At 35.8% G+C, this 14342-nt stretch overlaps 1 protein-coding gene and 1 long non-coding RNA gene across 3 annotated transcripts; one reads left to right on the top strand and one right to left on the bottom strand.

Moving 5' to 3' along the window:
* Positions 1-326: 326 nt before the first annotated feature.
* LOC105058563 (uncharacterized) lies at positions 327-6424 on the bottom strand. Its single transcript, XR_834130.3, has 3 exons — positions 6074-6424; positions 3284-3369; positions 327-743 (listed from the first exon to the last, which is right to left on the bottom strand). It is a non-coding gene; the product is annotated as an uncharacterized lncRNA (long non-coding RNA).
* Positions 6425-9141: 2717 nt separating this feature from the next.
* LOC105058562 (NAC domain-containing protein 2) lies at positions 9142-10676 on the top strand. Of its 2 annotated transcripts, none has more exons than XM_010941526.4 (3): positions 9142-9351; positions 9612-9895; positions 9977-10676. In XM_010941526.4, exons 1-3 carry the CDS (start codon positions 9225-9227, stop codon positions 10277-10279), a joined length of 714 nt encoding a protein of 237 aa, XP_010939828.2. In that variant the 5' UTR covers positions 9142-9224; the 3' UTR covers positions 10280-10676. The 2 variants fall into 2 exon arrangements, with proteins under 2 accessions (XP_010939828.2, XP_010939827.2); XM_010941525.4 differs by having other exon boundaries at positions 9142-9378.
* Positions 10677-14342: the final 3666 nt, after the last annotated feature.

The raw sequence follows: 14342 nt of genomic DNA, 5'->3' as shown, positions 1-14342 counted from the left end.
AATTTAGCGCAGCACCAACTAATGTAAAAAAAGTAAATCTTGGTATTGCATACTAAGAGGATGATTAAATAACAATGTGTTTGCAGTGGACATCTAATACCTCTAGAACTTAAAAGATCATGATAGTGAAGGGTAACATAGATATTGCAAAGCATGATCAGAAATTATTGAGTGTTTCTACACCTCATTTCCAAGACAGTTAACATATTGGACCTAAGCAATCTTAGTATTAAAAGAAAATTCAGGACAGGAACATGAAAAGTTAGAATGGTGAAGAAAGAAGTCAAATATAAAGTGCTGGCTTGAACATAAGAACAGATATTAGAATAACATAACGTGTAATGAATTCAAGTTTTTTGATATATTAAAAAGTCCTGGAATGAATTCAACTTTTTTGAGGTACTCAGTGTTCACCTTTTACAGGAAATATGGACCTGCTCATCAGAGAAGAAAGTAAAGACTGAGGGCAGTAGTAAAAAAGAAACATGGGTCATATGCCATATAGGATGTAAAGGACAGAAAACCAGCAATCTTTCAATGGCATGTATGTCTTCTTTATTACTGTGGATGTGGTCCTCACAATTCTTTTAGAAGCCACTTGTGGTACTCAAAGCTTCCACCATGCCCCAAAGAGAATCCTTTAAGGCACCTCCCTTGCACCTTCAAGTGGTCCAACGATAGCTAATGCACGAAAGCTTCGGCCTGCTCCCTTGCTCCTGGTCCTTGTCCCACCAAAGGATCCCCTGTAATCATTTGATACAATAGTAAGCTTAAGATCAGAAAATAAGTGATCTCCAGTTAATCTAGAAAAAGATAAGAGTCAATAGGAAGGCGCATTTATAGGTACTCAAAAACAACAATGAAGGCCCAGATCATCACAGAAGCTCAGGCTCACATATCTTGAAGAATCTATTAGCTATGAGCTCTGCAAGGCAGGCTCATCTTTGTAACAAATGTTCTCTGGTGGAAATACATTAGCTTGAAGCCATGCTGTGATGGTTATGAACATAATTGATGCATCATTTTCGAAGATAAATATGAGCTCAAGCTCGACATTGGTGAAAATTTTAATGATCCTGGATAAAGTTTCAAGCCTGTCTTATGTAATTTAAACAAAAAATTTTACACTTCTATTCTTCCAGATCACCTTCATAGAGACTCTAAAGTGAAGCAATGCTCATTGATTTACTCTCTTGATCTCACCATGATCAAGCTCACCATGTTTATTTGGTCGCCTTACATTCATATTCATCTCAAGACTAATTCATCTGCCATAATTCCCAGACCATTGACATTATATTTCATTAAAACTCTGGCGAGAATACTAGATTAGTTGTTTAAAGGATTCAAAATTGCAGAAGAAAAATCCACCCAAAATATGTCCTATCATAAATTTAATTGAAGTCATTTTGTATAGAATTCTTATCATGTTAATATAATGCTAATCAAATATTCTGTGTTCAAATGACTTCTATTTTCCAAATGATTTAATTTTAATTCCATTTTAGTATTTACTCCTTATCTCATCATTTAACACAACATTATTTGCAAGGAACGATCATCAGGGGCATCCTTTTGAACTTAAATGACAAATTACTTTATTACAAGTAATACAAATTTATAAATGAGCCTTATTTTAAGCCTGCCATACATAGAGTCACTAGCCAAACAACTACCGGCAATGGACTCAGCACATATTAGCATCAGTTCCCAATATTATAAGTAATTCTTGTAGAGTAAAATAGAAAGCAAATATGCTACATTTTCATCATGCGTATGACAAGAATTTAGCAATCACATGGCAAATCATCTGGGAAAAATGAAATGCCCAGGACCTTCCATCCCCCATAATCAGATCTCTGCAGTACAACTCTTGCTATAGTCATAACTGCAACCATATGAGGGAAAAATGATCCTGCACTCTTGTGATATTTCATCATGGTTGTCAAAGTGCAGCTTAGCATGTTTAGTTACATCCATGGCCTCTTGTGACTAGACAGAGCATGAACTAAAAGATTCTACTTTGTGAACCTTGTCCACTAAAAGATTTTACCGAAATTGTGAACCTCATCCTTATAATTAACTGGATAGTAGGCCATGATATTGATTGCCTTTTGCTGTAATTGTATGAGTTAGTGATAGAAAGATAATATGCTGACACCTTTACCACGTTTAGCCTAGGTGTCTGCAGTCAGCTCTAAAAAATTCAACACATAGCAGTTGACAAAATAGATGTTACAACAATCTCAGGAAAGTTATTTTACTTGATATTTCAAATAAAAGGTAGTATGACTGTTGTATGTCTTTCGAACAAGGAAAAGGATTTGATATCCTAGATTGATATAGCTGGGATGATAATCACGCTGATGAAGTCATGTATGCAAACACTTAGAAATATATCATCCAAGATTCCATAAAATGATAGGTTCGTGCTGTTACTGGTTGATGTTCGAAAGCAAGTTAATTTCAAGCTCAGTGTATTATTTCATCTATATTCTGGTGACGAGTACCAGAAAGTTCATAAAGCCATACTCAGATACCAAAAATATCCTCATTAACAGACTGATATATCAATCATATAGAAATATTTATCATATACCATGACCTTTTCATGCATGCAAACTGAATGATTAATGGGTGTGGTTGTCAACTTTTGTAAACAGATAATGGTAAGTGTTTAATACTATGAAGGTGCATCTTATGCCTGTGGCATTACGGAAATAGGAGAGAAATGTGTGGGTGAATATATGGCCTTTTTAGATGAAATTGAGTTGTCATTGAGTATATAAATCTAAAGCTATGAACTGTAGAAATATTTACGAGTGAAGCTATATAAATTTACTTGTAACCATCAACGGTGGTAAACTCTGGCGAGCTTCACTAATTACAAAACAAAATATTAGAGAAGTAACAAGTAGAGAAGACAAAGTATTAGAAGATGAAAGACAAGAAGCATTTCTAGATTTCCTTTTTAAAACATCAGAGCAAAATCGGATGAGGGCCAATGCTAATCCAAGAATGGCATCATGCTTTCATATTTTAGCCATCTAACAAACATAGCAGTTCCTTCCAACAGCAAATTCAGAGTCAGTAGTATAATACATCATTCTAGCACTAACCACAACAGATGGACAATTTAAAGTAGTTCCAGAGTGCCAGATGCTGCAGATTACAAAAAATTTATTATCCCCACATTTCTGTTTACTGATGAGAATATACTTGGTATGACAATAGAACATTCTCCCATTGCAACCAAAATGCTTATTAAGTATAAAGAAACAACCATCTTTGAAGTCCCAAAAGCTTCTCCAGATGACATTGCTTCAAGCATGATACTCCTTGCATGTCCATGTTACAGCCATACCTCAGCTCGAATGCCAGCAGTCAAAAAAAAAAAGATAAAGACAAACTCAGTTGCGTTACTGCCTTGATCAATAACATTGTTAAGGTCAACAACAGTACTGACATAAAGTGACATTTTGTATGGAAACTAGTAAGTTATTTAAGGATCTCTAAATGACCCTGGGCCTAACAGATGTAAAACTGAAGCTAAGTTTGCTTAGGTCTGCTATCTCCATCCATCACTTTCTGACAAAGAACCATCTGTCTGTTCCTACATATATTTCCTAAACATTAGAACCATGATTTTTTTTTTTTTTTTTGGGTGCACATATAGAAACAACTAGTGGCGATCTCCCTGGGTGGCAGATTTACAGATATGGCTTCCCAAAGTTTTTAGCCCAAATCCTGTGTTGCTACTTTGAGCCACATCTTTACTTAACCTTCCCTAACTACTTCCACATTTCATTATTCACACAATTATAGCTCCCTTCAAGATTCACCTTATGTGCATGTACCCTTCTCAGTATGCAGTACGTTAGAGTAGTTGCATAGTTAAAGCCTTAGTTTTGCAGCTTCCTCTGCTAACATTTCTCATTGTATAGGAAGGCCAATAAGCCAGCTGACTGGCACTACAATGAGGGTTTAAATAGTACCAAAGGAATATATTGGGACTCCAATTTTTCACAATCTTGGCTTGTTCACATTGATGTAGGTGTTGTTTTATTTCAAAGGATTTTTTTTCTTTTTCTCGAAGATGTTTCAAAGGAATATTACCGAGCCTGAATGTTAAAGCCTTGAAAAGTATGTGTTTTTATTTTCTATTTTATTTTATTTATTTTTTGAGAGAAAGGGAGGAAGACTAACCCATTACGCAGGTCCCGATTGATTTGGAGATGCACCATGCAAGAATCAAACACAGAACCTCTACTTGCTAAACAGAGGAGTGCAACCACTAGGACATGCCCCAATTATGTGTATGTGTTTTTATACTCCATGTATTAAATAAATTTGTTAAGACCACTAGGAAAAGTGTTGCATAGACAAATTTTCAATAAACTTGAAGCTATCTAACAGTTGCATTACATAAATGGGGGCACAAATTTATTTTAGTACAACCTATCTGACTTTCCATCCTATTCCTCTAAATATAATAGTCATGGTGCATATTACTGAAACTTAGATGTTTCACATGAAGCTGGTTTCTCTCGCATGGCTGATTTTGGTTTACATTTGCTATTTATGCAGATTTAGACCAGTGTCAGTTGAAAAGCTCCAAATTTGGGTTTGACAAGTTTGTCTCAGAAAGCATATAAGTGGTTTTTGACTGAACAAGAACTTTTGCATGAAAAACAGGTCCATGTAATCATGTTCCAAAATAAACAGACAAAAGAGCATCAGAATTTCAAATTGATTTTTTTTTTGAAAAAAAAAAAAAAGAAAAACATAATGTGGCTGTCCTATTCAAGCTATTGGAACCCATATTTATTTAAAGTTGCACTCACAGAATCTACTTTGAAAATCTGACAAAATATCTTATCTTTAAACTACCCTGCTCTCATAAAAATACATTGGACCATCTTTACTTCACCTTGTGGATCCACCCTCCTTCACAGCTACCCTGCAAGTGTAGTCAGAAACCTCTCCCTCAAGCTTCAAACCCATATGGTATGGTATGTTCTGCCTATCATGTTATCTCTCTCTCCCTTTCCAGCATTTTTGGGAGGTTTCCATAATGGCTAAGCATTAGGATGGCCTTGTTCGAAATCTGTGGTTGGAAAATGGGTATAGAACAAGAAGGGCAATTTCCAAAATTGTATTCTCATCATTAGTTTATGGTGATTACTGTAGGAAACTACACCTATTACATCCTTCATACTACTCTGTAGCTTGAAGGAGATTCTAAATACTTGTCTCTTGGAATAAGTAACTAGTCTTCAATTCCAGTGACAGATTTGTAGGTATTTCAGATATTCCTCGAAATATCAGTCAGCATTCCTGCTTATCTTGTTATAATCACCAAGGTGGAGTTCTCATCAACGAACAGAAGCAATTTAAAGAATAAGACAAGGATCTAAAAAAAAATGGCATGGTGACAACAATGCATATCGCAGAGACACTTGAATAAGAAGAAGATGGTGATAATGTCCACTATAAGCTGGAAAAGTAGCTAGATTGGCTTGCCTGAACTTCTTTAACTTTGGTCATATATATGTATTCAACTTGTCGATCTCAGAATTGCTCCTAAGTCATCACTCCTTCATGCAATAATAGCTTGATCAAGCCAACCGGCTTTTATCTACATCTCTCAGTATTCATTCTTAATCAAATGACAATGTTATCAGATTTCCTACAAACACATTCCTTCCTCTTTCACTCAAAAAATCCTCTCTCTCCCATCCAGCTTCTCCACCTGAACTTGGGACCAGAATCTGCGAAAACATGGTCAATCTAACGCTTTTCTCCAGGACAATTACGTTTCAACCGAGCTACTCTAGACCCGATGCTTCTAAATAACCCTCTCACATAAAACCTAAAGAATCCGTCCCTTAGAAGCCCTAAGTCCAATATTCATAAAACTGTATATAGTTGCCAAAGGCATCATTTTTATCCAACAAAGTTTGGAACCTAACTTAAATTCCATCTAATAACTACTAAACCATTAAGTTCCGATCCAAGAATTAAAGCCAAAATGATAGATAGAGGTAAACAGATGGGAGAAAAGGGCACGTACAGAGAAGCCGAATGCTTTAACCAATTGGTACTGCGGCGAGGACCGATGATGCTTTGATCCTCCATTCAGGAGCGAACTCATCACTGTGATGGCTTAGAGAACTGGTTCCCGGCCAGAGAACTCATCACTGTGAGGCTCAGAGAGGAATTCACGAGTTCGGATCCCACGTTAATGGAAAATTATTTGGATATTTTTAATTGAATATGCTTGCCTGCAAGTTGGAAACAACTTGGAACCTATAGTTATAATTTGTTTAGAATGTTTATTAATTGGTCATTAAAGTTTCACTGTCCTTTGGTTCCAATGTATAGACTCCCTAAGGAAATATCACTATAAGACTTTTAGAATCAAATCTCATACAAAGACTACAAAGATCTGGCAGTCTCTCTCTACATACATATAGAGCCCCTAAATGATTGTAATATTTTCTAAGTAACAAATCTCTCACACAGGTTATAAATTCATTATATTTTAAATATAATCGTTCCTAAATAACAAATATCTTATACAGGTTATGAATATTTTCTGAATGACTGTAATAATGGTTCTTAAACAACAAATCTCTCATACAGGTTTCAAATTTTTAATATATTCTAGTTTCTAGTTGCAAATTTCGTATATAAACTGCAACTTACTTTCAAATTATGTATGAAAAATGAATGAAAAGGTTATCAATAAGTCTTCAAATGGACTTTGCATATTTGTTAGACCACAGCTTCGGAGTTACAAGTCTCATAGAAGGACTGCAAACCAGTCTCTATTATGAAATGCGTTTTAGTGGAAACAAATAGTAGTTTGTCAATTTATTTATCAATTCCTAGGCTACAAGTCTTATATAGAGATTGCAAATTTTTTTGTAGTCTATACATGGAGTATGTTGAAGAAAAATCATTAACACCTTCCTAATATATGAATAATTATTTGGTGTTTTTAATATAAATCTCATACAAATACTAAAAGTATTTTGCAATCTTGCAACAGTGTAACAATATTTTAAGAAAAAATAATTAACAAGTTCCTAGGTATATGTATAAACATTTACTTGCCTCTAAATAATAATTTTATGCATATTTAGTATTGACCAAAAGAGCAACTTGCACAGGTCCAGCTTGATTGAGGGCCAACCAATACCGAACCCAGCTTGTAAACAAATCCGACCAACCTAATGATATTGAGGGCCAATCAGAATCAAACCCAACTTGTCAACAGATTCAACCAACTTAATAAACGTTCAACTCGACACTGTTTTCATCTAAAACATTATTCATGTTCATTTGGTTGGCTCAAGTAAGTTTAAAGCTAAATTAAATTGAGAGTTTAATAATTAACATACAAATAGTGTTTGTGTCATTTTCAGTTTGCAAGGAACAAAAAAAGAAAGAAAAAAGAAAAAGCAGGAGGAGGAGGAGGAAAGAAAGGGTTTAGAATTAGGTTTGGTTAGGTTGGCTGCTTTATTATAAAATTCAGTTAGGTTTTTAAGCTAAGTAAATTTATCAATTCCAATCCCGACTTAGATATCAAGTTAGCATTTCTCAACCCTAACTAAAATTGTTTTGCAGGTCGAAGAGTAACCAAACAAAGACAATACTTTTATGTAGAAAACAAACAAAGACAATACTTGATGGTTTGCAAGTGGATAATATTTAATAATAAATGATTTTTCTACAGGTCAAATCATTATGTTTACATCAACCTATTATGCATCTTGAGAAATTTTTTGTGCACCGCAGGCGGTATAGAAAATTTAATATAGAATGCATCATCTTATCTGATTGATCCGCATAGTCATTATTTTTCAACACGCATTTAATATCTGTAGATTGATTTTTTCGTTTAAAAATTTTATACGATAAAAATATTTTATTTTTAAAAAAAAATTATTATATCCTGTAGTATATTATGGTCTAAGATGTCATAATATAGTCTAAGATATCATAATATGGAAAAAATATTTTTATCCAACTATTTTTCAACGCACATTTAATGCCTGTAACTTTAATTTTTTATTTAAAAATTTTGAATGATAAAAATATTCATTCTTTAAAAAAATTATGATATCCTGTACATATATGACATCTTGCGTTATATTATAATATTTTATGAATAAAAATTATGATTTTTTTGATGCAGGATGTTATAATATAAATATAGGATGTCATAATTTTTGTAAAGAATAGGGACATTTTCGTCATACAAAATTTTTAAACGAAAAGATCGACCTGCAGATATTAAATATGGATTAAAAAATGATGACTACATGACCAATCGAACAAGACGATGTACTCCACGTCGGATTTTCTACGCCGCTTGCAGTGCATAAAAATTTCCTATGTATCTTTGCCTTAGCATTTAGTAAACTTCATGCAATTACTATCCTTCTCCTAATAGTTCTTTTGTTTTATCTTCCAAAATTACTACACAATCTTTTTTTTTTTTTTTTTTAAATTACATTAGTGCCCAACCCGCCCAAATTACATGATACCGACCTCTTTCATTCAATGCTTGTGGTCGACACGTTGCTAATCTGTCTACTTAATAATTCCGAAGGGAGGGGATTAAACAAAAGGCTTCACCCAATCCCTTGTCTCCACGGGAGGTCAATTTAGCCGGCGGCTCGATCGCATCAACCGGCTCGATCGCACCAATGAGCACCCGGCCCATGACGTGGCCGGATAAGAACCACCCATGTTCATCCCCTGATCCCATATCTATCCATTCCTACCACCGTCAGCATGAACACGTCTCAACCCAGGCTTAGTCTTCAGGTATCTTAGAAAGATCCCGACTCCCAAGCTGTACAGGACAATCCAGGGAACAGCTTCTCTTACATAAAGATGCCTATTGTGGCTGAAAGGTTTAGAGCAGAGTGATTACGTGATGTGTCTCTGATTGTGGGATGGCTGTTTTCTGTTCGAGGTGGGCAGCAAAAAAGGAACCCAACTATATACGGACAATCTAGGATAACGAGCAAATCCACTCTCTATGGTGGCAAGTCCTAACACGATTGCAATAAACTAATGCTCGCTATAGGACGAAATTAGCAACTATAAACAGACTGGATTCCCCATGGCCAACGTTTCAAACACCCTACCACCTCTTTTATTGCCTACTCTTCTCCTCTAGCTTAAGGTGGAGAGAGAGAGAGAGAGAGATGAATTTTGAGCTCCCCCCTGGTTTTCGGTTCCATCCAACTGATGAGGAGCTCATCATCTACTACCTTCGAAACCATGGGATGTTGGTGCCATGCCCAATTTCGATCATCCCAGAGGTGAACATATGTAAGTTCGACCCATGGGAATTACCAGGTTAGTTTCAACGCATGCAATTAACTTAACTAAGTTTTGATCCTAAACTAGTTCATGATCCAAAAATGAATTCATGAATAAGTTTAATATTTGATTTTATCATAATATTGTTTTGATACATCATTCTATTACTTTTTCTTTTATTGTGCTGTAAATCTTGCCATATGTATGTAAATATATAGCCTACGATCATACAACGACCCCTTTTTATATTATTATTAATATTATTATAGGGAAGTCATTCTTAAGGGAGGGAGTGTGGTATTTCTTCAGCCCTCGTGACCTCAAATACCCAAATGGCGGACGGCCTAACCGAGCCACAGCGTCGGGGTATTGGAAGGCCACAGGCACGGATAAGGCCATCTATAGCAACTCCAAGCACGTAGGGGTGAAGAAGGCTCTCGTGTTCTATAGGGGCCGGCCACCTAAGGGGTCCAAGACTGAGTGGATCATGCATGAGTACCGGCTAGCCCAACCGACTACTAATGGAGCTCTGAAGCCTAACAAATCCACGAGAGTAAGTACTTGGTAGAAGACTCTTTTTTATTGTCATTAACTTGTTTTCTAGTTGTACTGACTTCGCATTCACATCTCATAGGTGGAAGAATGGGTACTCTGTAGGATCCATCAAAAGAAGCAGTCAAAGAGGATTACAGATGATGGGCAAGAAGATTCTTTTGTCAAAGAGACACCTCATATGAAAATAACAAGCAATTTGGAGGAGAAAGTGCCAATATTTCCCAGATCATCATGCACTTTTGCGCATCTCTTGGAGCCAGATTTCATCCTAGATTCTCAACTGTTTGATGAGTCCCAGTTTGGCCCGATCGACGGGCTTTTCGCACCAATCGCAGCGATCGCCCCGCTGACATGGTTAAATTTCTGCAGGCCGATGCGATGAAACCTGTAGGAAGTGATCAGAGTCTTCGGATCAAGCACCCAATCTTTGTTGATCCAATCTTCCATCATTAAGATATTAATGGAAGCAAAAGAGAAGAGGGGAGTCAAGCTTGTTTGAGCTTGACCATGAGCTTCTTCCACTAGTCAAAAGCTTGTACGACTTGTGGGGGAAAAAGAAAAGCTTGTACACTTTCTCCACTATGAGATGCTTGCATGTGCTCTAATTTGTATACCCTGCTATAGGACGGCTGGTATCAAGGCTGTGTGAACATGCGTGGAAATTTATGGGGGAAAAGGGAATCAGACAAGGCTTGTACTTGGGTCAATGTTTGAAAATATAATTCCTTTAAATATCTATTTAAATGTGTTGGAATCTATAAACATGCCTTTTTTTTTAATAGACTTCATCCTATTTCAATAGAGAGTGTCAAAGGAGCATGTTGGCCCAATCGGCTTTCCACCCAGTCAAGAAGATACTTGGTTTAGATGTCTAAATTTGATCCTTGGTCTAGCTCATCCTAGAGAAATTAAAGCCTGTATAGAGAAAGAAGGGCAAACCCACTTGAGCTTTTTTTTTTTTCTTTTTTATTGAAGGAAACTCATTCAAGTTAAATTATCCAAGTCCAACTACTTGATGTACTGCCTCCAACTCTAACTCAAATCCTCACGGAAAGGACCTGTGACCATGAGGCATCGTCAGTTCACTCTTAGAATTGACATTTACAATAAGCTAAAAAATATCAGGCACAATTCTAAGCCAAACCTACCCTTGCCTTGAAATGAAGCCAGACTCAGGAGTTCTCGACCCCTCTTTCTGAGTTGATTTCAGCGCAAGCTCAAGCTTACCCAAGCTGAGGTCATGGCTCTGACCTATTGACTCATCATAATCTTTCATTGACCTTAAAAAATTCATCAATGAATATTGTGCATTTATCAATTATTTGTATTTTTTTTTTTTTCATTTGCAAACATTAAGAAAAACATAACAAGAAGTAAGCATACTATAGAGAATTTGAAGGGAACCTTCCCTTTTCATTTAATTACTGAAAAGTTGAGATGGAAATTTCCTCTTTTTTCTCGTCAACAAAAAAAAAAAAAAGGAAATAAAACATGGCTCTTATTCACTCAACCATGGAGCAAAAAAATTCTAACTATTTCAACCACAACGTGGATCAAAAGGCAAAGATGTCATTTGGATTATTAACCCTTTGGATTACCCAAATTAAAGTAGATAATTAAAACTCAAACTAGAGGTTGTATTTACGAATAATCAAAGTTTATAGAGATAATATGAATATGAAGATTTTAAGGGATTTAAATATAGACAAGGAAGTTTGTGAGGGATCATGTGTAAAACATCATTCATAAGAGGAAGTTTTTTATATCGAATCGAAATTTGGGAATAAATTTGAAATATTTCTCTAGAAGCTGAAATGCGTCTAAATTATGACAAGAAATAGAGAACTGGCTATAATTTGCTCATTTTGTAAGATTGTACTATAAGTACCAATAGGAATAGCTTTGAGTGTAACCTCGGAAATTCCTATCTGATTTTTAAGGAATTTTGTCTTGTTTCTCAATAGTTTTGCCATGCCCACTTCATTTTCTAGCTTTCAAACTTTTTATAATTATCATTTTCCTATTTCCCATATACTATTGCTTCCTCCCCTCCATTCTCTGCTTATACTTGCAGGTTTTGGAATTATTAATCATAGGTATAAGCAAAAGAGAAATTTCTACAAGATGGAATCGGAATGTGCAAGAGATGATGTAGGGCCATAATCCATTTCTGAGGATATTGGTTTTAAGTGTTTCTTGTTTGAAAATATAAGGTCACTTGTTAATGATTGAAGCAATTAACAATGGTCATATTAGTAGTTTGTAGGCGACAAAGGCAGTTAGAAGTCTCTATTTACTCGCTATAATATGTGCCGCATCCTCCTTATCCATTTTCCTTTTTGGTTACAATCCTCCTTATCCATTAGCTAATACTAAATTGAAGGAGAATATTCTACTTGATGGAAGAAGAAGAAGAATATTCTTATTAATTAAGCATCCACTCACTAAGATAAGGAATCATCTAGGATTCCTTAATCATCAATACTTTAACAAGGAATCGTCTTAGACTTCTCCATCGTTACTTTCTCTAACAAATCACCTTATTAAAATGTGAAATACTGATTAGCCACGGCACGTGCCCTAAAGGGAATTTCTTTTCTATTACCAAAAAAAAAAAGGAATTATTTTTCCTTATCTGTTTCGATACAGGCTTTTGGTTTGTGCTGGCCTCGCATTTCCTATCTCTTCCCCCCATCCGAGATGGGACGTCCACGTCCGATCTGGTACGAAGATGCTTGAACGTCTACGTGTCGAACAGATGGGGTATTCGTGACGGTCCAAGGCATCAGTCTCGGGTGAAATTTCTTGTTGGACCAGCCGGTCCACCTGTCAAGACACATGTACAATATACCAGCTTATAATTCCTTATGAAATGCGATTTTTTAAAATAATATTTAATTTTATTTATTTTATGAAAATATGATCTGGAAGAGATTGAAAGGAAAAGTCCGATGTGGTGATGATAAAAAAAAGATGACGATGAGAGATGACAGCTAGAAGAGGGGGAGAAGATAGGCATCCACGGGGTTGGGAAGATGATCAAAAGATCTGCCAATGGAATCAAAGAACCCCTCTCCCTCCCACATATCTCTTAATCTCTTAAAAAGATAATAAAAAAAAAAATTAAAAAAAAAAAAATATCTATGCAAGAAAAGGTCTTATCTTTAAATTTTTTTCATCTTTTCTCTGTTTTCGCTAATTTTTCTTATGTTTCCTCTATTTTTTTCATCCTTAGGAGTCCTAACTAAGTAAGAAGCTTGGAGTGGCCAAATAGGAAAGCTTAGACGATGGTTGAGGTTTTGTATTGGATATTTTTTATGCCGGTAACAATGGGAAGGAAGTGACAATGGAGATGGCAGGAGATAAGGGTGCAAATAGGTCGGACCGAATCGGATCATAAGTGACCCCAATCCGATTCGATTCTTTGATCTGATCCTAATATTAGATTCAGATCCAATCATTAGAAGATCGGATCAGATTAGATCAGATCCATGATCAAATTTTTTGACCCAATGGATCATTCGGGTTGGGTCAGATCTATGTATAATCTGATCCTAATCTATAAAATATGGGTTCGATTCAAGTCCAGATTGGATTTGGGTTGGATCGTTGGTCAAATTAACTAATAGTCATTAGCTATAGCTATTCAATTGATTCCTATGATTGGAGTTGAAGTTGATCTTATAAGTTTACCATTTAATGATACCCGTGACATTATGATTTTTGGAGTAGACATTAATATATGATAATTATATCTTAGAAAACCCAAATTGTACCTCATATATATATGGAAGTCGGTCGTGAGATACAACTGAAAGTAAAATATCTATTTCCTACTAATCCTCTAAATTTCTTGAGTTGGAAAGGTTGTGTAGGTTTGATGCGAAGAATTTCTTATGGAGGTAGAAAGAAAGGATATAATGTTTGTTGAGGACCCCATTAGTTTGAACCAGTGGATACCACTCAAATTGTAGGAATTGAAATGGGAGAAGATAATATTGTGTAGGTGGGCAATCCACTATAATTGTGCCTAGCCCATACTAGTATATAATAGATTTGGGTCATATAATGGATTCGGATCAAATTGAGTTATTGAGCATAAGATCCATATAAACTAAGAATTCAAATAGGTTGGGTCAGGTCAAAATTCAGTAAATCCAAACCCGATTCGAAAAATAGAATGAATTCAATTTTACAATCTGATCCGGATCTATGGGTCCTTTTAAACGATTTGAGTTGGGTCTCCATAGATTGGATCGGATCGAGTCGAATCGGATCGCAGGTCAACTTGACCTATTTGCAGCCTTAATGGGAGGTGACAGAGGAGAGTAGGGAAGAGATGGGCATTCACAAGGGCTTGGAAAGGTTCAAGAGCATTTGGCACTTCACCAAGGACTCTCCTGCTGCCACCAAAGGTGAACCTAGCTTCTCCATCTATGGCATCC

This window comes from Elaeis guineensis, chromosome 15 (genome assembly GCF_000442705.2).
Source record: "Elaeis guineensis isolate ETL-2024a chromosome 15, EG11, whole genome shotgun sequence".
NCBI classification, from domain to species: Eukaryota; Viridiplantae; Streptophyta; class Magnoliopsida; order Arecales; family Arecaceae; genus Elaeis; species Elaeis guineensis.
The sequence above is the reverse complement of the archived record's forward strand: the minus strand, read 5'-3'. Positions and strand labels throughout refer to the sequence as shown.

Bases quoted from the DNA above. Each gene is read 5' to 3' on its own strand.
- LOC105058562 (XM_010941525.4), top strand. From the start codon at position 9,225: ATGAATTTTGAGCTCCCCCCTGGTTTTCGGTTCCATCCAACTGATGAG. The intron at 9,379-9,611 runs GTTAGTTTCAAC...ATATTATTATAG, and splicing joins CGACCCATGGGAATTACCAG to GGAAGTCATTCTTAAGGGAG. The intron at 9,896-9,976 runs GTAAGTACTTGG...CACATCTCATAG, and splicing joins AGCCTAACAAATCCACGAGA to GTGGAAGAATGGGTACTCTG.